Source organism: Glycine soja, chromosome 3, assembly GCF_004193775.1.
Source record: "Glycine soja cultivar W05 chromosome 3, ASM419377v2, whole genome shotgun sequence".
In the NCBI taxonomy this organism is placed as follows: Eukaryota; Viridiplantae; Streptophyta; class Magnoliopsida; order Fabales; family Fabaceae; genus Glycine; species Glycine soja.
In genome coordinates, this window is record NC_041004.1 from 15554684 (window position 1) to 15581499 (window position 26816).

The window sequence follows — 26816 nt, forward strand, 5'->3', positions numbered from 1 at the left end:
CGATTACCAGTGCCCTGTTACTCTGTGTAATCGATTACACACCATTGGTAATCGATTACCAGAGACCATCTTAACATCTTGTCTCCATTTTTAAGCCCTGTAATCGATTACACACCCTTGTTAATCGATTACCAGAGGCCATTTTAACTTCCTGTCTCCATTTCTAAGCCCTGTAATCGATTACACACCCTTGGTAATCGATTACCAGAGGCCATTTTCCAGATACCACTCAAGATTCATAGCTGGCCAGCCGCCACACAAGCCTCCTTGCTTTGTGGACTTTATTCTTTTATTGGTTGACTGCCAGGAGCTCGCCTGTTTAGGTACGTCACAGGTTCTCACTGACTGACTATGCCCGGGTTGGGTCGGGATTGGTCAAGCTTGGTTTTGGGCAATAGCACCCCACCTGACGTCCCCAAGGTCTCCTGACCCCCGCGACATATCTCCAGGTACCACTCTGTGGTCAACAAACAAAAGTAGGAAGACTGACTCTTCCACGCTTTCTCACATCAAGCTTGTTGGATTATGGGGTACCCGTCATATGTGGTACTAGGTGGCGATCGGTCGATGGCGCAAATCAACTCTCCCACTTCCACAAATCGAACATGAACCCACCATCCCCAGTTGCCCACCTTCAACTGAGCTCACGTACTCCTACGTAGCTCTTATCCTCGTTCCCCTCAGCACCGGGTCCCCATCAACCCCTCCAAGCTTCCACAATATCCAAGCAATTCAATTTCCAAATATCATGAACTACCCTAAACCAAGAAAACAGGGCAGAGGCAGAAAACTCTGCCCAAAACACACTCACATATTACAACTTTCCTTACTCAAATACCCCAGTAACATTCTCTTCATTCTGATTCGTTAACCGTTGGATCGACTTGAAAATTTTACTGGAGGTTCCTAGTACATAAGTCTACATTTTGACCGTTGGGATCTGCTAGAAAATGTCCAGAACCTAATATGTACTACCTTTCCCATAACCAGCAATGCACAAGCATTTTCTGCACATGTTGAGCAATTCTGCTGCACAAATTTGACAGCTTTTTGCTGCACAATTTGGCAGATTTCGAAATTCATCTTACCCACATCCAATTTTGCTCAAATTGGATCCTACAAGTCCTAAATCATGTATAAATCATATTTAAACCAAAAACAAGCTTCAGACCAAGGCAATTCAAAATCTAGGTATCTAAAACCCATCAATTTAGTGGATTTTCAAGGTTTGAGAAGTGAAAATGAGAATGGGGTAATTTTGGAGTAAACTCTCATCTCAAAAAAGTCTATAACATTAATTTAAACTTGCTCAAACTGGTTTTACGGCGAAAACTCCACCGATTCAAAATTTGACCTCTCAACACCCAATTTACCCTAGAAATGACTCTTGCATTCACATTTATCACTCATTTTTCTCATTTGCTCTTGCCCAAGCTTTCTTACAAGTCCTAATTGACATTTTAAACTAGGATCAACTCACTTTAGCCTCCAATTACCACTAACCCCAAATTTAGCTTTTCAAACCCTCAAAATCTCACACTTTTCCACTCACATCACTACCATTCTCACATTTAACCCTAGGTTAACTCTCCCCATCATCTCTACCAGTTTTCTACCAACAATTTCAGCACACAAACATCACAAAGCATCATCATGAAACCCTAAAACAGAATGGGTAGCGTTACTCACATTAAACATGTCAAGTTTAGCATGCTTTCAACAAATTCCTTCACAAATAACTACCATAAGGCATAAACCTAGTAGAACTACCCATCATATCTCCCAAAAACCCAATACCCACGAATTTCATGTGAGAAGAAGTCCACCCATACCTGAAATTCGAAGTCCCACAACGTAGAGGTGCGCTTCACGACTCCGAAAATGGCTTCCTTTTTCAATTTGGAGTAGAAGTGATGAGCAATTTTGAAGCTTTAATGGAGAACAGAGGTGGAGAAGAAGGAAGAAGAAAAAGCTACGTGGGAAGAGAGGAAAAACTTTCTGAATTTCTACTGAATGAAGAGAGAGAACGTGGCTTTTATTTTAAAAAGATTTTCTTTTTCCTTTTCCTAAAAGCTATGCCACATGTCTCATTTTGAGTGGAGCAAAAAGGGCCCCACCTCTTCCCTTTGAGGTGACTTCATACTCAGCCACAAGGAGAGAAAAGTTTGACCTTTTGAATGCTAAAATACTGCCTTGGTTTGCGTGCCGCTTCTCTGGTTCCAGTTCCTCGCGTTTCTCTGCACCCGTTGGGACCCGTTTTCGAAAGTAGGCAATATATATATCAAAACGCTCAGAATGAAACCATGAGCGTGGTTCAGAGGTTGGTTTTGTTAAATTATTAGTTGCATGCAAAACGATAATTTTTAGACTAATTGATGCAATCCTACCCCCCAAGGGTATTGGATAGAAGACTCCAAGAGGCTTGGGCTAGAGCTACTAAAGAAGGCCCTAGGGTTCTCATGAACCTTAGGGTAGATTTTTGAGCCCATGGGTCAAGGTTGGATCCACTCTTCTTTGTAAATATTAAAATAGGGTTTTCCTTCTTTTGGGCCTTGTATTTTGACCATTCTAGTAGTATAGGGTTTTAGCCTTGTATTTCTGGGCATTTTGAGTAGTCTTTGTAGTAGGGACTTTTTTTTGTATTTTCATGTATTTTGTCATGGGGGTGAGCTTAGATATTATAGGGGTATGTAGCTAAGCTCTAGCTTCTCTTCTCAAGGAGGTGAGCTTAGTTATTAGAGGGGTGTGTGTAGCTAAGCTCTAGCTTCTCAAGGAAGCTTCACAAGGAGGTGAGCTTAGTTTTTAGATGGGTGTGTGTAGCTAAGCTCTATCTTCTAAAGGAAGTTTTCTCAAAGAAGCTTCTCAAGGAATTTTTCTCAAGAAAGCTTCTTAAGGAAGCTACCTAGTCTATAAATAGAAGCATGTATAACACTTATTGTAACTTTGATGAATGAGAGTCTTGTGAGACACAACTCAAAGTTCAACTTCTCTCCCTTTTTCTTCCTTCAATTTCGTGCTCCCCCATCTCTCTTTCTCTCCCTCTTTCTTTTCCTCCATTGAAGCATCCTCTCCAAGCTTCTTATCCAAGGATCATCTTGGTGGTGAAGCTCCTTCTTCCATGGCTTATTCCTTAGTGGATGGCGCCTCCTCTCACCTCTCTTCCTCTGTCTTCCGCTGCATCTCCATGGTGGAAAATCACCATTAAAGGACCTCATTGAAGCTCAAAGATACAGCCTCCATAGAAGCTCCACAAGCAAGCTTCCATCAAGTGGTAATCAGAGCACAAGAGCTTCAAGTAGGTGCTCCTTAAACCTCCATTAATTTTTTGCTTTACCTTCTCTTCCATTGTTTTTTCTTCATTTTTTTCTCCATGTATCTCCTCAAATGTCTTGTGCTAAATGTTTTTAACATGATTCTTTAGAGTTTTCACCGATTAAACTTGCTATAAAAGCTAGATTTTATTTTCTATGGTTCAAATTTCTTGTTCTTGTTCTTGAACCATGAATTGTGTTGAGTTTAGGTTCCTTTGAGTTTTGTCTTGTTATTTTTGTGGCTGAAACCTAAACCATAAAATTATTACAAAAATATTAAAGTAGAAGAAAACCTCAAAAATCTAGAGTGACTTGTTCACCTATTGTAGTTTTGTCATAGAAGTCATGTCTAGTCATGAAACTTGTCACATAAGATTTCTTATGTTGTGTTGAATTTTATTTTCTTGTTTCTTTGTCTAACTCATTTGTTCATGAGTGTATGAAATTCTTTTAGCCTATTATTTGATTTGAGTCAAATCTTTCATGTTAATTAGTCCTTAACATGTTCATGCAAAATTCTTAGAGAGTCTTTGATTGTGAACCTTTTCTTGAACTTTTAGGTTTCCTTATGATTGTGTCTATTGTGAATTTGAGTTTTGGTGATTGAATTGTTGGCTGAAATGTTGATCCTAAGTGAATATTGAACTCCTAAAACTGTGGTAAACAATCCTAGTGAGTTCAACATACATAGGAAGGTTGAAAGTAAGCCCAAGGCAATCAATATACCATGCTTAAAAAAAATCGCTGGTGCTGGCAGCTTGGACATACAAACTTGTAAAAATTACTCAGAATTGGTTACTTCGAATTTTGATCTGAACTTTTTACTGAATTTGCTAGACATCTGGAAAAAAGTTATAAAAAAAGAACCAAGTGATTTTGATAAAAGTAAAAAATACTAAAAGTAACACAAGTTGGCAGAAAAATCAGTATCCAGGAAAAAAAAAGTGAAAGGGAAGTGTGCTTATTGTTTTGGCTCAAAATTTATTCTATAATTGGTGCCTATGTTATACCAATCTTAGTTCCGAAATTTCAATTGAAAATTACTGTGAAAACAAGTGCCAAAGCTAGAGGTTTGTTGAGTCTTTTTTTTTAGCTTTTTTACTCTACTCTAGAGCTATTCTAAGTTTCTCTTTGAGTCCTGGCTTACTTCTATGTCATTTTCATTGCTTTAATTGTTGAGTAATCCTTGAAAAATTGTCTTGTTAAAACTCCATTGGTTTAGCTTTCATTTCATTTTTTTTGGTCTTTGGTTATTGTTTGTCTCTTTGTTTCCTTGTTTGTGGGTTGCCATATAGGGAATTGGAAGGAGGATTGGTGCCATCCCTTGAAGAATTTGAGTCAAGAAGAATGGGGCCCACCACCTTAAGAGCTATTGGACTAAGAAGCACTCCAAATTGAGTGAATCACCAAAGAGAGAACAACCACCAAAATTGAGGACCGTTTTATAATTTTGTAATTTACAATTTACTTACCTTCATTGCTTTCAAGTTTTGTAACAAAAAGGCCTTTCATTGGAAGTGTGTTGGGAGCCTCCAATAGGTTACCAAACTTCCATTTGTGTGTAATAATTTTAGGCAATTTTTTCCTTAGGATAGTGAGTGTTTTGTTGGGAACCTTGAATGTGGTCATCCAAACACTCTTAGGATTCACCTAGTTTACATTTCTTGCTTACTTTCATAGCTTATTTCCTTTACCTTCCATTATCAAACCGCTTAGATAGCTTTCCTTTTACCAATTAGTTTTTTACCTTATCTTTCACACCTCTTTTAGTGTTTATTTTGGCTAGTTTCAACCATAGTTTCTTTTACCTTTTGTTTTCAAACCTCCAACAAGAAAGAACCATAACTTAGGAATCAACATGAGTCATCATTCATCTAGTGTTAATGGCGAGGGTACTAGTCATAAAGACCCTTTATCTAGAATCTTAGATGAGTTGAGTTCCTTGAAGTTATGGAAAGAAAAACAAGAGAGAAAAGAAAAAGGAAAAAAAAGAGTGGAAGAAATAAGTCAAGATGAAAGAAAGAAAATAAGAGAGGAAGAAAGAAGAAAAATAATGAAAGAAATGAAAAAAGAAAAACATGTCTCCTATAGTAGTCATAACTCTTGCAAGAGCCTAAGTGAAGAACTTTGTGACTATTACGAAGGAAGGCATAGGTCACATCTTAGACCTCACTCCCATAGAAGAGAAAAGGAAAGAAAGCCTCAAGAGGCTAACATTAACCTCACATACTTCCATGGGAAGGATAATGTAGAGGATAACTTAGATTGGGAAATAAGGGTAGAACAACAACTTAAAAAGAAGTCTACTTCAAAATCTTATGGCTTTCACTCTTATCCAAAGAAAGACCAAGGTCAAGGCATCTTAGGGGTGACACCTTCTAAGCCCAAAGATGATAAGGGGAAGACAATAGAAAAGCAAGCCCCTAAGGCTAGTATGCAAGAGAAAACTAGCTCTATAAAGTGCTTTAAATGTCTTGGAAGAGGACACATTACTTCTCAATGCCCCACCACAAAAATCATGAAGATGAGGCTACTACTTCACCTTCCTCTAGTGAAAGTGAAGAAGCAAAAGGGGAAGAATCTAGTGAAGAAATCTACCCCCAAGAAGAAGGACAACCATTAGTGGTTAAAGAGAAGTATAAGGAGGTAAGTGTCTCCTCCAAGAGTTTAGCTAAGAAGGAAACTCATTTTACAGTAAAGACAAACATTAAAGAAACTTTCCCTCTTAGACAACCTCCACATTTTCTCTTTTGTAAAAAGACACTTGTTAGCACTGCCACACCTCTTGGGCTTGAGGTTATTCCTCAAGTAAAGGAGTTGTTGGATGAAGGTTTGGTTCGTAAGAGCTTAAATCCTTGTGCTTTGTTGGTGCCCAAAATAGGTATTATTAGGCACCAAATCCCTACAATAAGTGATATGATGAATTTGTTGAGTGTTGCAACCCTCTTTTGTAAAATCAGTCATGCACCCAACGTCTTCATGATTCATGCACATAGGGACTCATTAGGTAGGTTTGTTCTTATTTTTGGTTTCAATACAAACTTAGGTGCTCATATGGGACACCTTAGGTTTGTCATATTTTTTTGTAGGAATAATCAACATAAAAATACAGAAAAAAGGTACGCTTTATTGCATTATTTGCCTTAATTTTTTAAATAGTGATCAAGGGGTTCCCAAGGACCCTAAGAGAATAAAGATCATTCCTGATTGGCCCACTCCACCAAGTATAAGGGAAATCTGGGGCTACCATGACTTAACAAACTTTTACAAAAGGTTTATCCCATATTTTTCTATACTTGTAGCACCACTCATTGAGTTGGTGAGGAACCATGTTCCCTCACGGGAAGATGTCCATGAAAGGAGTTTTCAGACCTTACCCTACTCTAACATACCCAACACCACTAATACATATGTTTTTATTCTTTTTACAGGTGTCAAGGGAAGGAGCCCAGAGTATGAAGAACCTCAGGATTTGAGGTCAAATCCTTTCCAAGGTAGAGGGGATGATGCAATCCTACCCCCCAAGGGTATTGGATAGAAGACTCCAAGAGGCTTGGGCTAGAGCTACTAAAGAAGGCCCTAGGGTTCTCATGAACCTTAGGGTAGATTTTTGAGCCCATGGGTCAAGGTTGGATCCACTCTTCTTTGTAAATATTAAAATATGTTTTTTCTTCTTTTGGGCCTTGTATTTTGACCATTCTAGTAGTATAGGGTTTTAGCCTTGTATTTCAGGACATTTTGAGTAGTCTTTGTAGTAGGGACTTTTTTTGTATTTTCATGTATTTTGTCATGGGGGTGAGCTTAGATATTATAGGGGTGTGTAGCTAAGCTCTAGCTTCCCTTCTCAAGGAGGTGAGCTTAGTTATTAGAGGGGTGTGTGTAGCTAAGCTCTAGCTTCTCAAGGAAGCTTCTCAAGGAGGTGAGCTTAGTTTTTAGATGGGTGTGTGTAGCTAAGCTCTATCTTCTCAAGGAAATTTTCTCAAAGAAGCTTCTCAAGGAATTTTTCTCAAGAAAGCTTCTCAAGGAAGCTACCTAGTCTATAAATAGAAGCATGTGTAACACTTGTTGTAACTTTGATGAATGAGAGTCTTGTGAGACACAACTCAAAGTTCAATTTCTCTCCCTTTTTCTTCCTTCAATTTCGTGCTCCCCCATCTCTCTTTCTCTCCCTCTTTCTTTTCCTCCATTGAAGCATCCTCTCCAAGCTTCTTATCCAAGGCTCATCTTGGTGGTGAAGCTCCTTCTTCCATGGCTTATTCCTTAGTGGATGGCGCCTCCTCTCACCTCTTCTCCTTTGTCTTCCGCTGCATCTCCATAGTGGAAAATCACCATTAAAGGACCTCATTGAAGCTCAAAGATCCAGCCTCCATAGAAGCTCCACAAGCAAGCTTCCATCACTAATTAATTGAGAATTAATCTATAACTGTCCAGTTATGAATTACTCTTCGTTAATTAGCCTAACCCGCACATCTTTCCCCCAATGTACATACTTCTACCAGGAGTATATATATATATATATATATATATATATATATATATATATAATTATTTAAAATATATCGTTTACAAAATTCCGGGTAGAAATTTTCAGGATGTCACAAAAAACATTTATACTTTCTTTAAAGACTTATTGAGATCAAGAGACAAATTGTCTCTTGAACTGTAAGTTTCCTGAACACAAGGGAAAGGGATCCCTCGGGTGTTCAGAAGTTGTAAAAAGAATTTTTACAAAGTTAGTGGAAATTTCAAGTGAGTTGCTTGATGACTGAACACAGGCACAGAAAGTGGCCGAACCAGGATAAACTGAGTTTGCATTTCTCTCTTCGCTATCTTGATTATTTTATCTTGCATATTTTATTTATCTTACACACTTGAAGTATTCCTTTGATATAACTTTAATTTTCATCTTCAACATTCTTAACTTATAGATTTAAAAGGGGATTTAGAAGTCAATTAAACGAGAAATTTTTTAACTTAATTCACCCTCCTTAAGTTATTAAGGCCACTTGTCCAACAATTTTTACGATTCAAAAATTCCGTAATATTCACGGGTATGGGGAGTTGTTAAATGAGAAATTCCATAAGTTAGAAGGAACGACCGTAACTTAATGTATTCATCATCATTGTTAGTATAAAAGATTTTAATTTTGACATTTTATTGGTTTTCAACAAAGGATTTAAAAACTGGAAAAATAATGGAAATTTCGGATTTGAATTTCATTGGATACAACCAGCAAACATAATGTGAAAATAAATCAATAAAAATGACATAATAGGAATATCCATTTATTGAATTTATTGAAGTTGGACCCCATACATCAGAATAAATAATATGAAGAGGACTAGAACTAGTAGGACTCGATTTATTGAATGGAAGCTTGTGACTCGTTCTACCTGAACAATCAACACAACGACCACTGTATGGCTTTATTAGGATTTGAGATTTTTTCAATGCATGCTGAAGGATAGGAAATGCTGGGTAACCGAGACTGTTTTGCCATAGTGAGGTGGAGGGGCAATGGACATGGAGGGCTTGAGGGGTATTTTTTATATAAAAAAATTCTTTTAAAGTCTTGAAGTCTTGAAGGGTTTAGGACCAAGAGATATAATGTTCTTGTTGCTAATGATGTTGTTATACGTTTGGATTAATGACAAACTTGATGTGGCTCATGCCATCAACTATGATATGCCCGGGAATATTGAAATTTACACGCACAGTATTAGACATGTTGTAGGCGTGTTTGGTTTAGAGAAGAAAAATAGAAGAGCAATTTTTGAATTAAAATAGACTGACGAAATATAATACAATTTCTTTTTTGTATATTATTTCCTTCCTTTGAAACAAACATAGCCTCAATGTAAGAGTCCCATTCCACCTGAACTGGCAAGGCATGAAGCTTCAAAATTCAAGCCAGGAACTATTCCAAACAGACCACTTAGATTAGACAACTTTTTTTTTAGCAAGCCACTTCTTTAGAAGGAATCAACTATTCAACTTTGCAGGTAAAAAAAAACTACCGGCAAATCAATTGAAAGCCGAGACTCTCACTTTGTTCATCTTCTACAGTGTGTTTTATCTACAATTGGTATATAAGATATTTGATTATCACAATATTATCGATGCATTGTACTTATTTTTGTAGCTCTTGATGTATTTTATTGCATTGTTCTATCTACAAAGGAGGAAGAGTTGTTCAACTTTGTCTCTCAAATAAAAATCGGAACAAGATTTTATTGTCATATTCTATGTACAAGTACAAAACTATAACATTGTTTTACAATCATATATGTCTGTGATGTGCCAGCGTGGTACTGTCACAATCATATGTCTGTCATTTTTTAACAATTTAAGCCTTCACATCTCATATTACAAGACAATATATTCACATTAATTAATACCCGTTAAATTGATTAGATTAAGGAATATGAATATCAATTTATTTTAGTCAGTGGACCTGTCAAATTCACTCAACTCACTTTATTATATTGAATAAAAGATACAATCATTAAATGAAAAATAACTCTTGGCTACTTATTCGGTGTTACCATCAATAGTAACACTTCTCAAAATCTCACTTGAATCACTACAACTAGTGGGTATAAGGCAGAATAAATTTGCTCTAGGAGCAATGTATTTTTCAACGTCTCAAAGATGCATATTGCTCAGAGTTCACCATCCCAGAAGTCTTCAATGCTCCTATAGGCACCATAGGTCTCGTGAACAAAAAAACTGGCCTTAACTAGCCTTTCCTGCATGAGTAAACTCCATGTGTTAACTAGCATTTTTGTTGATGTAGTAAAAGATGTATAGGAATAGTAAGAATCAAGAAAAAGAACAAAAAAGAATATCATACGAAGTATCTAACTACTTGCCTGCTTAATTTCAGAGATCTTGGTCATCAAATCTTGAGGAATAGACCAGTCAAAGATATCAAAATTTCCCTTGATTCTGGACTCATTAGTGCTCTTAGGAAGCACACTATGACCTGCTTGCAAGCCCCATCGAAGGGCAACTTGTGCTTGTGTCTTCCCCAATCTCTCTGCAATCTCTGTGACAACAGGATTCTTAAGAATATCACTTTTGAGAGCTGCTGGTGAACCTAGTGGAGAATATCCCTGAAAAGAAATTCATCATATATACTACATCTTTGAGTGCACACCGAAATCATTTTCAACTAGCTCAAGACAATTTCACCAAAAGTGATAATTTTTCTTTGCAATTGATAGTTGAGAAAATGGATTATATACTGACAATTAAAGTAATTTTACATTATCATTCAATCACAAAACACCATGTATAGTGAGTTTGTTGACTTTTGTGATAACTACTTTAAAAGTCATACCAACACTCAGTTTTAATTAGTTGACAATGCAAGCTTACTTTACATTGTGAGTGCATCACCATTAAATTCTTGATAATTTAGGAATATCAAGTCTTTTAAGTGAAAGTATATATCATATATGCCATACTTACAGATAGATGAATTTCTTTAGATTCACAAAATGCGCGCAACTTTGGCTGCTGCCATCCTGGGTGCAATTCCACTTGGTTAACAGCAGGAACCACTCTTGCTATATCTAACAAATCTTGAAGCTTCTTTGAAGAGAAATTGCTCACTCCTATGGCTCTAGCCTTGTCTGAGTCATAGAGTGCCTCCATTGCTCTCCATGTATTGGGAATGTCTGGTTGCTCAAGATATTCTTTATTGAGTCCAAATGTTCCACTTTTCATGCGGACTGGCCAGTGGATCTACAGCAGAAACCAATTTAGTTTGTTTTAAGACAGAATAATTGATGAAAATGAAATCAACCCCTGATAACTAAACTCTGCATTACATGAATGCGTATAACCGATGCACTTTGCTCAAAGCGTAATTTTAATTTAAAGCACTTAGGGGCAGAGAAAACGTTTTTATTTCTCCTATTTTCAGTTTAAAATACTATCAAGTTACCATGTTATTACGTTAATCAACTTTGTTGAGGACTAATTTTTGCCGTTGAAGAACCTGACTAGCCACTTTTAGTGAAGTTTGTCCTCCCAACCACATTTTTTCTATTCACAAAGCTTAAACATGTGACCTTGCTTGAGGGGTCAGAATCCTGTTTGACTAATTTTCACCTTCGAGGAACCTGACTAGCTAGCTACTTTTAATGAAGTTTGTCCTCCCAACCAAATTTTTTCTATTCACAAAGCTTAAACATGAGAGCTTGCTTGAGGGGTCAGAATCCTATTTGACTAATTTTCACCTTTGAGGAACCTGATTAGCTACATTAATTAAGTTTTTCTTCTTAATCACGTTTTTTTTCATTTGAAAAACTCTAACATAAGAATTTACTCGAGGAGTCCAAACCTAGTTCCACTTGAAATAGTTGGTTCGAAAGTTTTTCATTCAAAAAGTAAAAATGAATGTTTCCTTGTACTAAACAAACCCTTAATCTTCCCCCAAATTTTCAACATGAATTCACATATCAGTAAATATAATACATGCATACCAGATAGAGGTCAAGATAGTCAAGTTGCAATTCCTGTAATGTTTTATCCAATGCTTTTGGCACATCTTCTGGTGCATGATCTGAACACCTAAAAATATAGCCAACAAATCAAAGGATCCTTCATTCAGCAACCAAACTGGTCCAAACACATACAATCTTTCTCAATATTCAAAAAGAGATCACAATTACTAAAAGACAACAAACCAGAGTTTGGAAGTGATCCATAAGTCCTCACGCTTCACCACACCATCATCAAAAAGCTTCTTAAGAGCAGAACCAATCTATAAAAACCAAAATTAAAAAAATAAAATGTCAATTGGCTAGCAAAAAAATTACTGTTTTCTAGCTATTTTGCAAAACAAAATCATATAACGTACTAGCAACACCAATAAATTGGGGAAATAAACAACAATTGGCATCTTTTAATTCTTATAGTTGAGAAAAGCCAAATATTATAAAAAAAGTAATTAAAAAAGAGAAAAAAAACCCATAATTATATAACCGTTGTCAACAATATTATTACCTCTGCTTGATTCTTATACGCACTAGCACAGTCAATATGCCTGTATCCAACCTGAACAACGGTGACCGGACACTAAAGTTAGTTATCTCTTCAAACTAGGACAAATTAAAACTACGGAAAAGTTGGCCAAAACAAATCGAAACTAAAAAAGCCATAACTAACCTATGAATTTTTTTACATGGCAATTAAAAAAAAAAAACGCTCAAGAGTTTTACTTACCTGAATGGCTGTGGTGAGAGCTTCAGCTACAACACCAGGTTCAGCTTGCCAAGTCCCTAACCCAAGAGAAGGAATCTTGGCCCCTGTGTTCAACTCAAAGAATTTGATTGATTTGGCCATTTTTTCTCTCAATAAGGATAAGCACAATTAGTTAGAAATATATAAAAAACTAGTGATGGATGTTGAGTTTAGTTAAAGTTTGATTCTATAGGTATTTACAGAAACACTAACTGGCAAATTCAAATCCGCGGTGTTTGGTCTTCTCACGAAAACTATCGAAAGTGAAAGACTGACATGAGCACACACGTCATCTAAAGAAGTTAATGAAAAATATATTTTATTATATATTTTAATTATTCATAAATAAATATTAAATTGTTTTTAAGTTTTTAAGGTTGTAAATATTTACATTTCTTTATTAAATACTTTTATTATTTTTTAGTTCTTTTAAAATATGATTTGTTGAGATTAATTTTAGAAAAATCTCGAGTCAACCTTATATAAGGGAGAAGTCTTGGCGGTTACCGAATCAAGAGATCCAGAAGATTATGACTATGTTGACAAGGCATTGGATTGGTTTGACATGAGTAATGTTAAGTTAGTGAGTACTTCACTTAAGTTAAGTACTTGTCAACTTAACATTACTCATGCCAAATTTGTCTAACACCTTAACAAAGTGTTGCACTGAGAGCCATAATCTTTTGGGAAACTAAGGGGGTGATGTACCATCCCAATTGTAGGGAAACCAAAGGGGTAAAACTTTGAATAGATCTTAACCAATATGCTATGAGCACATTACAAAAATGAATTTGACGAAAAATATTCCTCTCCAATTTTGGAAAACACTTGTCAGGTTGGCCCCACATATTACATGTGTTTTTCTCTCTCCTACTGATGTTTCCTAATAATTGGATCGAATTTGACATTACCTTCAACTAAAAACTGTAAGGCCTTGTTCGAGGGTAGTTTTTCATTTTTAGTTTTGAAATAATTGAAAATCAAACCAGAATTCAGTTTAATTTCAACTCTGATTATGAAACCCAACTGCAAAATAGAAAAAGAACTCAAAATCAAAGTGGCCATGCTACACCTTCCTCTGCAAATCAGAACATAAACTCCTAATTGAGTTGAGTTTTTTCCTCTGCTCACAAGTCATAAACCCTTGTTCAATATTTCCACTCACCATTATGGCTTTGGTCAACCTTTCTCTTATTGGCATTGTTAACCTCATAATTGTTCTGACTTCCACCGAGGCGAGGATCTTGGGCGTGTACAACGATAGTGTATGGGAAAGCATGCACATGATGTTGTACGGCGACAAGAACATGTTAGGGAAAATAGGTAGCGCATGCAAGTACAATAACTTATACAACCAAGGGTATGATGTGAACACAACAACATTGTTCAATAACAGGTTGTGTTGCAGGGTGTGCTTCGAGATAAAGTGTGTGAATGACCCCAGTTGGAGCCACTTGGTAGGATCTAGTGAAAGGGAGGCTAATGCGAGGATGTTTGGACAAACAGATCTAGTGAAGGGGAGGTTGGTGGTGGCTGTAACGCCCTGAAATTTCGATAATTGAAAATAGATGTTTGATGTTTTTCTTATGTTATTTGATTACTTGATTAATTTGGATGAGTTAAGGTATTGTGTGAATTAGCCATGTGCGATTTGCTTGATATGGATGTTGAGTTATGTGGACTTTTATTGACTTAGGTTGAAATTATGAGATTTCAAGTTTTACTTAAACTTGTTCCACTAAAACCACAATCATAGAGTTGTTAACCGTTGGATCGCTTTCAAATTTGGACTATAGGCTTGCAATCCAATTATCCACATTTTGATCATTGGGATTTGCAATATCTTGAGTATGAGATATGATATTTTAATCGAAGCAGTAAAATTTGAGTTGGATCAGCTCGTCCAGGCGAGCCAAATTTTGCTTGGGCGAGTGTTACAGGCTACAAATATGTCTAGTAGTGTAAAAGAGCCATTTCTTTCTCCTTCTCTTCCCCTAAACCATCCCCCAACACCCCCAACCTTCTCCTTCACCACCACTTACCACCGGTGACCGCCACGAGCCACCTTTGCTTGCCGTCGGACCACCGCACGGAGAAGATTAGTTTAATCGGAGCGGAATCTTCAAAACTCAACTCGAGGATTCGGTAGAGAACGAAGCCTCTAATCCTTCCTTCACGGTTTCTTTGAGGTAATCATGATTTCTAAGCCTTCTCTTTGTTAGTTTGAGCCTATCTTTGCATCTCTTCTAACTTGGGAACCATTATTGGATGTTTTTACACTTCCTTCGAAAAACCCTTAAAAAAGAGACGTTGTAAAAGTTTCCTTTTTATAAAATAGACTTTGTTTTTATAACATTTGTTGAACCCTGGTCATAGTGGCGTGATCAGAATTTCAAAATGACCTCTCTTTGATGTGAATCTCAAAACACCCCTTTAGCCCCTTTTTAAATTAAATGGGTATTTGACCCCAAAAGTTAATATTAACCTTGTCTTTGATTTCTATACTGAATTATCTTTGATTTGGTATATAGAGCTCTGCGTTTGGATGAACGGACGTGAACCTAAGAGATCTTAGAACAACGCCACAAGGAACTAAAAAAGAGGTATAGATAGGTGAGGGGAGTTTATTGTTTGTTTATAACTTTTGATACCATAGTTAGGGTCGGGGAACCCAATTATGGGGATGTATGTCTGTCCCTGTGCATGTTGGTTTTCAAGAAAAACTGTGTTTTTAACTAATGGGATGTGATATATTTGTTATTGATGTGCATGTTGGTTTTCAAGAAAAACTGTGTTTTTAACTAATGGATGTGATAGGTTTACTATTGATGATTGAAATTGTTAATGATGTTGTTGTTGTATTGATTGAAATTTTTTGGGAAAAGTCTTAATTATAGAGGAGACTCTACCCAAAATTTTATATTTGTTCTTCTATTTACTTCTTTATTAAATTTTAAATAGGCATAAGAGTTTGTTTTGAATACCATAGTTTTCCTCTTTAATTTAGAATTTTCCTTAAAAATATGAGTCTCGTGGTATTATAGATTGTTGTTGTATGAGGTTTATGTTGCCTGAAGACTTGGGGAATGTGAATCCCGGGCATGAATTTATATGTGTGTATGTGGAATGTGGTTGCTTGTGATGTTGATGATGATGTTGAGATGAGATGATGTTATTGTGATGATGTATGTTGTGTATGTACATGGGGGGTGTGGTGACCATGTTGGATATCCCTAGAGGGGGAAATTGTAACACCATGAAATATTACTAATTATAAATTGATGTTTAATTGTATTTATCGTGTTACTTGACTATATGGTTGAGGTATGACTTGAATAAGTTGAGGTATGTCTTGAATTAGTCATGTGTGAATTTCTTGATGTGGATGTTGAGTTATGTGGAGTTTTGTTGAGCTAAGTTGAAATTATGAGATTTCATATTTTACCTAAACCTACTTCAGTAAAATCGTCATCCCGGATTCGTTAACCGTTGGATCGTCTTCAAATTTTTTCTGGAGGGGCGAGTGTTGCAGGCTACAAATACGCCCAACAACGTAAAAGAGCCATTTTCTTCCTCCTTCTCTTCCCTTAAACCCTCCCCCAACACCCCAAGCTCCTCCTTCACCACCATTGGCCACCGATGACCGCCACAAGCCGCCTTTGCTTGTCGTCGGATCACCGCACGGAGAAGAATATTTTAATTGGAGCAGAATCTTCGAAACTCAACTCGAGGATTCGGTAGAGAACAAAGCCTCCAATCCTTCCTTCATAGTTTCTTCAAGGTAACCGTGATCCTAAGCCCTCTCCTTGTTAGTTTGAGCCTATCTTTGCATCTCTTCTGACTTGGGAACCATTATTGGATATTTTTACACTTCCTTTGAAAACCCCTTGAAAATGAGACATTGTAAAAGTTATATTTTTATAACATTGATGTTATTTTCGTGACCTTCATTGAACCCCGGTCACATTGGCATGATCGGAATTTTAAAATGATGTATTTTTTTAGTAGAATCCGAAATACCCCTCAAACCTTTATGTTTTCACAGGGGTATTTGACCCTGAATGTTATCATTAACCTTGTTTCTGAAATCTATACTAAATTTCCTTCAATTTGGTATATAGAACCTTGTATTTGGACTGACGAACGTGAACGAGAGAGGTCTCTGAGTGACGCAAAGAGAAACTGACATAGAGCTCACAATAGGTAAAGGGAATTTATTATCATTTACAGTTTTTAACACCATAGTTGGGGTCAGGGAACCTATCTGTGGGGATGTATACCTGTCCCTGTTACATGCTGGTTTTCAAGAAAATAATGTTTTTGACTAATGGGATTTGATATATCTATTATTGATGAATAACATTATTGTTTCTATTAGACTTATGGTTTGGAGACCTAGGGAGTGTGAACCTCAGGCATGAACTATACATGGATGTATATGCGGAATGCAACTTACTAATGATACTATTATTAAGGATATTAATTGATGTGAGATGATATTGTCATTGATGATTATAATGATATGAGTTGATGTTGTTATTGATGATTATGTTAATATGGTATGATGTTGATGTTGTTGATAATGCATTGAAAATGAGATGAGGCAATGTTGATGTAGATAATGATATTGAGGTGAGATGTTGATGATGTTGAAAATGTCATTGTGATGATGTATGTTGTGTATGTACATGGGGGGTGCAGTGACCTTGTTGGATATCCCTGGTGGGGGAAATAGAGTGGTTAAAGAATTTTAAGCTTCTCTAGAGGGAGATGGTTCAGAATCTTTAATTATCCACGGTCAGTGCATTGATGGTGCCCCATGTTTCATACTTCATATGACATGGAAATAGTATAAACTTTGTCAGTAAGTACTTGTAGTTTCTCATGAGGAGGAATACTTGTACTTAAGGGCATGTCACTCGGTTTGGAACTCCCTTGAGACTCAGGCTGATCACCCTGGGGGGGGGGAGTTGCCTATGCACGACAGGGTGACCTCGACACTTACTGCCTAGTTTTCCTAAGTGAGAGTGTCATGTGAACACGCTTAGGCTATTTCCTTAGGGATGATACTACATTGCATTTGAGAGTTAAGGTCAGGTGCATGCATCATACTAAGCATGATTGATTGGAACTATGGATTGATCATGACTATTTGTTGAGTGTGTGTTGGACTACTGAATGTTAGTGTAAGCTTGTGATATTTGTTAATGTTTCTTACTAATTGTGGTTATTTGATTTTTCTATTAATTTCTTTTATAATAAACTCACCCCTCGCAATTTTTGTACCGTGTGGTTAGTACCTGTGATGATCACGAACCTTTGTTCGTAGGAGCAGAATGACAACAGTAGAGTAGGAGAAGTGAGATTCTTTTGTGGAGCTGTCGAGCCAACATGATGACGTTGGGATTATTTTGGTAGAGAGTTGTATTTTGTTAATCAACTCCTCTGTAGTTGGTTACATAATTCTTTTTTTTAATTGAGGATGTAAATCACAGATTTAGGTATATGTATGAACAAATTTACTTTCCATTATGTGAATGATGTGTACTGAGTTACTATATATATGTGTGTGTGTGTGTGTGTGTGTGTGTGTGTGTGTGTGTGTGTGTTCATTTAAGTAATGGTGCGTTGTTTGGGAATATATATCATGAAATTAAAATTTACTTTAATTTTTCATAAGCAAATTGATAGAGTTTTCATATAAAAAAAATTGAAAATCTCGCGATTTAGAGTGGTGATATCATAACGACGAGGCGGGTCGTTACAGAAATAGAGTGTTTTAAAGAGTTTTAAGCATTCCTAGAGAAAGAAGGGGATGGCTTAGAATCTTTAATTATCCATGGTCAGTGCATTGATGATGCTCATGATTCATACTTCATATTGCATGGAAATAGTACAAACTTTGTCAATAAGTACTCATAGTTTTTCATGAGGAAAAATACTTGTACTAGGGGATGTGTCACTCGGTTTGGAACTTCCTTGAGACTCAGGTTGATCACCATGGGGGGGGGGGAGTTGCCTGTGCACGACAAGGTGACCTCGAAACTTGCTACCTAGTTTTCCTAAGTGAGAGTGTCATGTGGACACGCTTAGGCTATTTCCGGATAAATGGCATCACATTGCATTTTAGAGTTGAGTCAAGTGCATGCATCATTCTAAGCATATATGATTTGAATTATGGTAAAGTTGATGACTAGTTTGTTAAGTGAACGTTGAACTGATGGGTTATTAAGAATGATTTTGGTCACTGTTATTGTTTTCTTATTAATCATTGTCTTTTGGTGTTTGTTGATCTTTTATAATAAACTCAACTTTGCAATTTTTGTACCGTGTGATTGGTGCTTGTAATGATCTTGAACTTTCGTTCGTGGGAGTAGATGAGCAGCAGTAGGTGACTTGGAGGGAAGTCTTTTGTTGGAGCCGCGCAGCCGATGTGATAACGTTGGAATTTATTTTGGGGGAGAGTTGTGTTTTGTTATGAACTCTTCCTTAGTTGGTTCCTTGAATCTTTTTGATTGGGCATATAACTCCTAAGTTTAGATATATGTAAAAAAATCTGAATTATGTTCTGACATTTGAAAGATGAGTAGTGGTGTAATATATATATATAAGTATGTATTTGTTCACGTGTTTGTGAGTTGTTGGATGAATGTACATCACAAAAAATTTACCATCGTTTTCACAATCAAATTAATGGAGTTTTCACTTAAAAATTGAAATGTCACATTTTATAGTAAGTGATTGTAGCGACAAGACGGGTCGTTACAGTGGCACGATGGTGGTTTTGGTGATTGGATCTAGTAACGAGAAGGCTAGTGGTATTGCGATGGTGGTGGGCGATGAAGATGCATGCGAAGTTACAATGTCCAATGACACCGTCGCGTTGGTGGTGGCCTAAGGTCCAATGCTGCCGCCGTTGGTGGATGACCAACGTCAAGAAATGGAAGGCGACAAAGTGCAGTGGAGGTGAAGAGACGTGAAGGAAGAAGTGTAAGAGTGTAAAAACAAATTGATAATCAATAAACCAATTTTTATGGTTATTGTTTTGAAAAGATGTAAAAAAACCAACTCAGTCCCATTTTTTCGAACACTTTTCCGTTTTGAAATTTCATTTTAAAACATAAAACTAGTAACTAGAAACCACCTTGAATAAGGCCAAAGGCATTAGGTTTTTAGGTGTTTCTCACTTATGTTACTCAACTTGTCAATTTATACCTAATAGTGACTTCACCTCCACACTTGAACTCTAACAATCTTCCTTCAAGTGTTAGTTTCTTCTACATGGTAGCTCCCCCTCAAGTGGAAGCTTTTTCAATCCACGAGTATTAAATGGTGGCCCTTAGAGCTTAGCTGTGGCTGCCATTTTGCTTTTTGTTGTTAGGTCATTAGAGCTTAACCATTACTTCCAATATTCTCTTGATGATACAAATTGTTGGAAAACCGATGAGTTTAAACTCTAAGAAGATCTTCATCAATAGTCCACAAGCACACTACACAAGGGAACTTGACAACACCTTCAATCCCAAACCTTAAGACATTAGGTTTGTGGGTCTTTTTCACATATATGTTACTTAACTTGTCCATTTCTACCCAATATGGAACTTCACTTTCACACTTGAAGTTCAACAGGCAAGAAAAACCATTAGGTTGTTCCAATGCAAGTGACCTATGGGACATTCTCAATTATGAGGGAAATATGATAAGGGCAAATTTAATCGACCAACTTGGTAAGGTTGGTGCCATCAAGTTGATACTAGTGCTGGTAATAAATTTATATGTTGAATTTCAAAGAAAAACTATACAAAAAAATCTCAAAAATAATGAAAATTCAGAGAAACTCATAACAATTAGCATAATTTTCAAGGTTATCAAAATCGGATCGGACTAGCCGGTTCAACTGTGAATCACCTTGATGGCCGGTCCAAATGAACCATAAAACCACCTTGTTAAAGAACTGGATAGAAACCAGAAAAACTTGTGTTAAACATGTGAACTAGTGAAATAGTTGTTAGAAGAAGATGAATCAGTGGCACCGATAGACTATGAGAAAGGATTCCTTGTGACAGTGACACTCTCATGCGCTAGTAACAACCTAATGAGATAAAACGAGGGAGTGAGAAAGCCTATGAGTTGTGAGTCGGGATGATGACCACTAGGGAGGAACGAGGAAGATGAAGATGGTATTGGGGTGAGAAAGCTTGTAAGTGGCTGCCATGGAATCTTGGCTCATCATATTGTTGGAGTATGATGAATGGGTGTTTCTGATAATTGATGTAGTTTAATTATAATAATAAAAAATGGGTTTCTTTGTAGCTAGACTCACACAAAGAGTGATGGGTTTCAATGAAATCTCTCTACCCTTTATAGACATTATAGGCCATATACGTCTTTTGAATAGATATAAAAAACTATAAAAGTACATTGTAGTATGTAACTTGTAAGCAGTATTATCAGACTTGGCCCAATCATTGACTCAGTCAAGGTATTAGGTCACTGGGTCAGGAGTCTACCCATTGAGTCATTAGTTGTCCCACATGACTCGGTCTATAATAAAAAATTAATAACATGTAAAATTGTACATTTAAGATTTAAAGTTTTATAAAATTCAACATATTTAGAAGCATAGCTATGAACTTGTTTAAAATTTGAGAATGCAAAATATTTTTTTAGAAAGTATATATAAACTACCTAAAGCTAGGATTTAATATATATATATATATATATATATATATATATTATATATATATATATATATATATATATTATTGTTGTACAATAACAAACATAATCTAATACGCACAAAAATTAGTGAAAGAAAATTGAAAATGGTAGCAATTTTATCGTCTCAAATTTCAAGATGTGGTTATGTTTGGTAAAACATATAAGTATATAAACAACTCAAGTGTAAGGTATAAATTTATTTTTCTAATATGAGTGATGTTCAACTGTAAAAAAAACCTTAAAAATGCTTGACTCGCTTAGTCAACTAGGTCGTGTCGAGTCAAACCGGATCATATGCAAAACTGTTTCAACATGTGACTCGAATTGGTTGGTTGCCTAGTTCCCAAGTCAATGGGTCAACTAGACAATCCGAGACGAGTTTAATTACTATGCTTGTAAGTATTCGACGATACTTTTTCACTTTTTACATCATGACTAATTTCAAGGATAAAAAGTTGCCTACTTTGCTTGCCCTTTTTCCTTAAAAAATGAGACTCATGATAGTGATGTGAGAACATGAAGTTATCGCCAATTTCAAGGTTTTAAATGAATTAGTTTTGAATTCATGACTAGATAACGCAAAGTTGAACCATTTTTTTAATAAAACAATTGTATAGTGAAAATATATTAATGAATAATTATTACTATTGTCAATATATAATGTTATTTTATTTAATATTATATGGTTATTATATTAAAAAATTAAAATAATATTATTTTCTTTTATTTTTTATTTTTATTAAATAAGCAAATAAGTATAATATATTAATAAGGCATGGTACTAGAGGTACCTAAATACAAGTATCCTGCAGGAGGCCACCTCTAAGCACTAGGTTATAACCAATATTAACAACTTGTGTAAATATGAGTTAACCTGAGAACTATAACAAAAGTTCAGTCATTTCACCCTCCTACCCAACACATGCAACTCCAAAACAAAGTCATCCCACCCTAAATTATACCGATCCTATACATTCAACTTATCCAATCCATTATCCTCTCCCTTGCACGAAAGCAAGCATGCTTGAATATTACTACACCACTGCACGTATGAGAATTTAAACAAAGATGATAAAGAGCTCAAAACCAAACTAAAAACATAATATCCTGGACCAAAAGCTTCCAATCCATAAATTGTTGACTAAAAATGCAGTTGTTCCTTTCTTTCCAAATGTGAAAAATTATTGCGCACCACATTACCTTCCAAATATGTCTTTCCTTATCTGATCTTCCCAAATATGAATTTAGCCAGAAGTGACCAACTACAAAGTTTGATGCAGCATAGATAAAGTTTGGTTATTACACCCTTTACCCCCGACATACATGTAAAATGCTGAATTTAATTAAATCAATTCTATTCAAATCACGTAAATAAATTCACATGGGTAAAAGGGTCACATTCTCTTCACTGTTACCAAATAAAACTTATTAAAAACATCTCCAGCTCAGAACAAGGCCATCCAAGTTTACAAAAGAACTCAAGTTAAGCAACGAAATAAAATAAAGCAAAATAACATGTTTGGAACTTCATGCAATTGAAATAGAAACCTATGCCCCAGTGTCACATCTTATTAGAGCATTATGTTCCAGCGTCCTATAGCATGAGGTTCTTTAAAGTCATCCACCTAGTCATCTTCTCCCACGAACACAAGGTTTGAGATCATCACAGGATCCAAACACAAACAACACATAGGAAGTGAGTTCTCACATTTCTAAACAGGTAGAGATAAATGAAGTCACATATATATAGTTGTCGCAACGTGCCCTTTTGCGGGCGAGCGAAGGCGAGGCTCACGGGTGCGCTTTCCAAAGGAGGAAAGATGCGCGGAGTCGCCACCAACGTTTATTTGTGGAAAACGTCGGAAAAACCGAAGGAAACCGGTCAAAATGAAAATTCTAAGTTCGGGAGTTGTATTTACGCTTGAGGAAGGTATTAGCACCTCTCACGTTTGTCTCAAAGGACAACAGCCTATTTTTTAGAATCGTGGAAATTGTGTTACCTTAACTTTTATTTCTTTTTATTTTTTGAGGTCGACAAAAGCGGGGCTTTTGCTCCTACGTACCCTCCATCGAAGAGGAAATCAGACCTACGTAGTTCTTTCTTATGCGTGAATCAAGTGATTCTTTTTACTTGAAAGGTGATCATTTTAAGGCGTTGGACCTTAAAAATGATCCATTTTACTTGGTAGGAAATTGAAATGATAAACTTTCAAAACCCTATTTTTTGTCGACGAGCTTAACTAGGCGAGTTGATTTTAGCCTTAGTTTCACTTTAGTTATTAGTCAATTCAATTAAGAATGAGAAATCCCAAAGAGAAAACGTCCGATTGATTTTTCGCTTTATTTTACTAAAAGGTATTTTTTGATTATTATATTATTATTTTACCTCTTTTTTGATTTCCAACGTGGTTACGGCACGACCGAACGGTCAGAATTCATTTTAACCGAAATTAACGGATGATACAATTCAAATGATCGGTGGAAATTTATTTTATTTTTAGATTAGGTGAGAAATGACTTAAATAAATGACTTAAGCACGTCAAAAGGGGGTATAAAAAGCGAATGAAAATGAGAATAAAAATACATGAAACAAAATGTGGACCACCACGGGTACATAGAATGAATTGAAAAGCTCGATTCGAGGTACTTACCCGTTGAAGACTGAAGAAAACGAAGAACGAACGATGAATGTTGAAGAACGGTCGAGAATCTTCGCGTAATTATTCATGGAAACGTTACGGAAGCGCCTCGGCTTGAATTTTCTTCACGGAAATCATTTTCCTCAGCAATTTCGAGAGAATGAGAAGTGCCAAGAAGGCTGAACCCTTTCTCCCTTCACTCCTCCCCCTATTTATAGCAAAATAGGGGAGGAGCTTGTCACCCAGCTCGCCCAGGCGAGCAAGGTTGCTTCCTCCAGAAGCAACAACCTTTTGGAGGAAGAATCTGGAAGGCCCAAGTGGGCCTGATTGCTATTTGTACCCCCCTTTTTACTAAATGCACCCCCCTTTACCTTTTTTGGTAATTCTTTTTCCGTAACGTTACGAAAGTTTACGAATTTCATAACGATACTTATTTTCCTTACGGATTATGTATTTACTCTTTTTTAGTTTTCGAAGAAGTTACGAAAACTCACGGATTGCGAAAAATTCCTCCTTTCGATTTCCGTCACATCACGGAATTTTCACGGATCGCGTAAGCCTGCTTCCTTTTGATTTTCGGCACGTCTCGGGACTTCACATATTGTGCAACCAAGGGTGCCAAATATCTCGAAGCGGCCAATCAATGGTTGTATATCATCAAATTATAATCCTCGGACGAAATTAGGGTGTGACAGTTGCCCCTGTTTACTTACCTCTCATCGGAGATAAGAGGAAAGCAAAGATAAGACACTGATTTCGTCCATCCTGCCCTTTCCGTGATGACGATTCTCGTCTCTACTCCTTCTTTTTTGCTGTACAACACAAAACAAAATACAAACAACAACAAGAACAACGAATATAATATACATATACACATATACACATGTTTGGCGAAGGAACCGATCCGGAAAACAACAGAAGAACATATTTCCCAGTCACTAGAGGCTCCGCGCTTGATAATGGAGGACACATGAACAGCGCTAGGCAATAACATTCATGGGGCTCCGAAAAAGGTGGAGAATGGAGGATTGCCTTGAGGGTCCACACTTAGGCAATCATGAAGCATAACTCCAAACTCGAAGGTGGAGGACACATGAACAGCGCTAGGCAATGACATTCATGGGGCTCCGAAAAAAGGGGGAGAATGGAGGATTGCCTTGAGGGTCCGCACTTAGGCAATCATGAAGCATAGCTCCAAACTCGAAGGTGGAGGACACATGAACAGTGCTAGACAATGACATTCATGGGGCTCCGAAAAAAGGGGGAGAATGGAGGATTGCCTTCAAGGTCCGCACTTAGGCAATCATGAAACATAGCTCCAAACTCGAAGGTGGAGGACACATGAACAACGCTAGGCAATAACATTCATGGGGCTCCGAAAAAGGGGGAGAATGGAGGATTGCCTTGAGGGTCCGCACTTAGGCAATCATGAAACACAGCTCCAAACTCGAAGGTGGAGGACACATGAACAGTGCTAGGCAATAACATTCATGGGGCTCCGAAAAAGGGGGAGAATGGAGGATTGCCTTGAGGGTCCGCACTTAGGCAATCATGAAACATAACTCCAAACTCGAAGGTGGAGGACACATGAACAGCGCTAAGCAATAACATTCATGGGGCTCCGAAAAAAGGGGGAGAATGGAGGATTGCCTTGAGGGTCCGCACTTAGGCAATCATGAAACATAGCTCCAAACTCGAAGGTGGAGGACACATGAACAGCGCTAGGCAATAACATTCATGGGGCTTCGAAAAAGGGGGAGAATGAAGGATTGCCTTGAGGGTCCGCACTTAGGCAATCATGAAACATAGCTCCAAACTCGAAGGTGGAGGACACATGAACAGCGCTAGGCAATAACATTCATGGGGCTCCGAAAAAAGGGGGAGAATGGAGGATTGCCTTGAGGGTCCGCACTTAGGCAATCATGAAGCATAGCTCCAAACTCGAAGGTGGAGGACAGATGAACAGTGCTAGGCAATAACATTCATGGGGCTCCGAAAAAGGTGGTTGGCGGGACCGAAAGGTCCACCGGGTTTTTCCACTTGAAAGGCAAACATGCTTTTTGTAAAGAAAAATAAATCATTCGCGAGAGCACCATATCTTAGAGAAACAATATACTTGTGCCAAGGGTAATCTTCCTTGTAACCGAGAATGAAGGGCAGGACGTCAACTTTTAGCTTTTAAATGAATATGCAGGGGAAACATCGGGCTAAGCTGAAAATAAATCACTCATAGTGTATAAAACTCACAAGGCAAGTGTTTTATCCTATTCCCAAACCATAACTGCACCATGACTCTATTTTGCACACGACTTCCTATCGAATCAAAGATCAAACGTACGATCACAGACCAATAGGATTTTCTCGAGGGTAGTGTTTTTTGGAGAGGAAGCTGGGTGTTTAGGTCTTTTCCTCTTTGTTCATGTGGGGTGGGATATCACCAGTCGAGAATGACTTTGAATGGCAATTCGAAAGGAAGAGACACCAAAAATGGGTTTTCCTTTGCCGACAGTCACTTATTTTTGTTTAAAATTTATCTGGTCTGAAGATTTTCCATTCCCTTTCTTTCATTGATCGAGAATTACTCTGTTTTCCTCCTGTCATACCCTAATTTCGTCCGGGGACCTTTGCTTGATGACATGCGACCTTTCTTTGGTCCTTGTGAGGTGCTTGGCATCCATCATTAGGCAATTTGTGAAATTCCAGGACATGCCGAAAAACCAAAAAAAATATTGATGCACAATCCGTAAGTTTTCGTGACACACCGGAAATCAAATGGAAGCATCGTTACATAATTAAGTGAGGTTCCGTAACATTCCGTAAGTCAAAAAGGGGATGATTATGTAATCCGCAAGGTTCCGTAACATTACGGAAAGAAAACAAGTATCATTACG

The 26816-nt window shown here is 37.0% G+C and overlaps 2 protein-coding genes across 2 annotated transcripts; one reads left to right on the top strand and one right to left on the bottom strand.

The window, feature by feature from the left end:
* Positions 1-9727: 9727 nt before the first annotated feature.
* On the bottom strand, positions 9728-12825 carry LOC114406198 (NADPH-dependent aldo-keto reductase, chloroplastic-like). Its single transcript, XM_028368840.1, has 7 exons — positions 12547-12825; positions 12328-12378; positions 12009-12085; positions 11805-11892; positions 10786-11061; positions 10185-10427; positions 9728-10061 (listed from the first exon to the last, which is right to left on the bottom strand). Exons 1-7 carry the CDS (start codon positions 12664-12666, stop codon positions 9975-9977), a joined length of 942 nt encoding a protein of 313 aa, XP_028224641.1. The 5' UTR covers positions 12667-12825; the 3' UTR covers positions 9728-9974.
* Positions 12826-13733: 908 nt separating this feature from the next.
* LOC114404989 (expansin-A6-like) lies at positions 13734-14111 on the top strand. Its single transcript, XM_028367695.1, has one exon. The coding sequence runs from the start codon at positions 13734-13736 to the stop codon at positions 14109-14111; it is 378 nt and encodes a 125-aa protein (XP_028223496.1).
* The last annotated feature ends 12705 nt before the right edge of the window (positions 14112-26816 follow it).

Excerpts from the sequence above, each read along its gene's own strand:
- LOC114406198 (XM_028368840.1), bottom strand. The coding sequence starts at position 12,666 with ATGGCCAAATCAATCAAATTCTTTGAGTTGAACACAGGGGCCAAGATT. Across the intron at positions 11,062-11,804 it reads ACTATCTTGACCTCTATCTG|ATCCACTGGCCAGTCCGCAT; the intron begins GTATGCATGTAT and ends TTTCTGCTGTAG. Across the intron at positions 10,428-10,785 it reads CTAAAGAAATTCATCTATCT|GGATATTCTCCACTAGGTTC; the intron begins GTAAGTATGGCA and ends ATTTCTTTTCAG.
- LOC114404989 (XM_028367695.1), top strand. The coding sequence starts at position 13,734 with ATGGCTTTGGTCAACCTTTCTCTTATTGGCATTGTTAACCTCATAATT.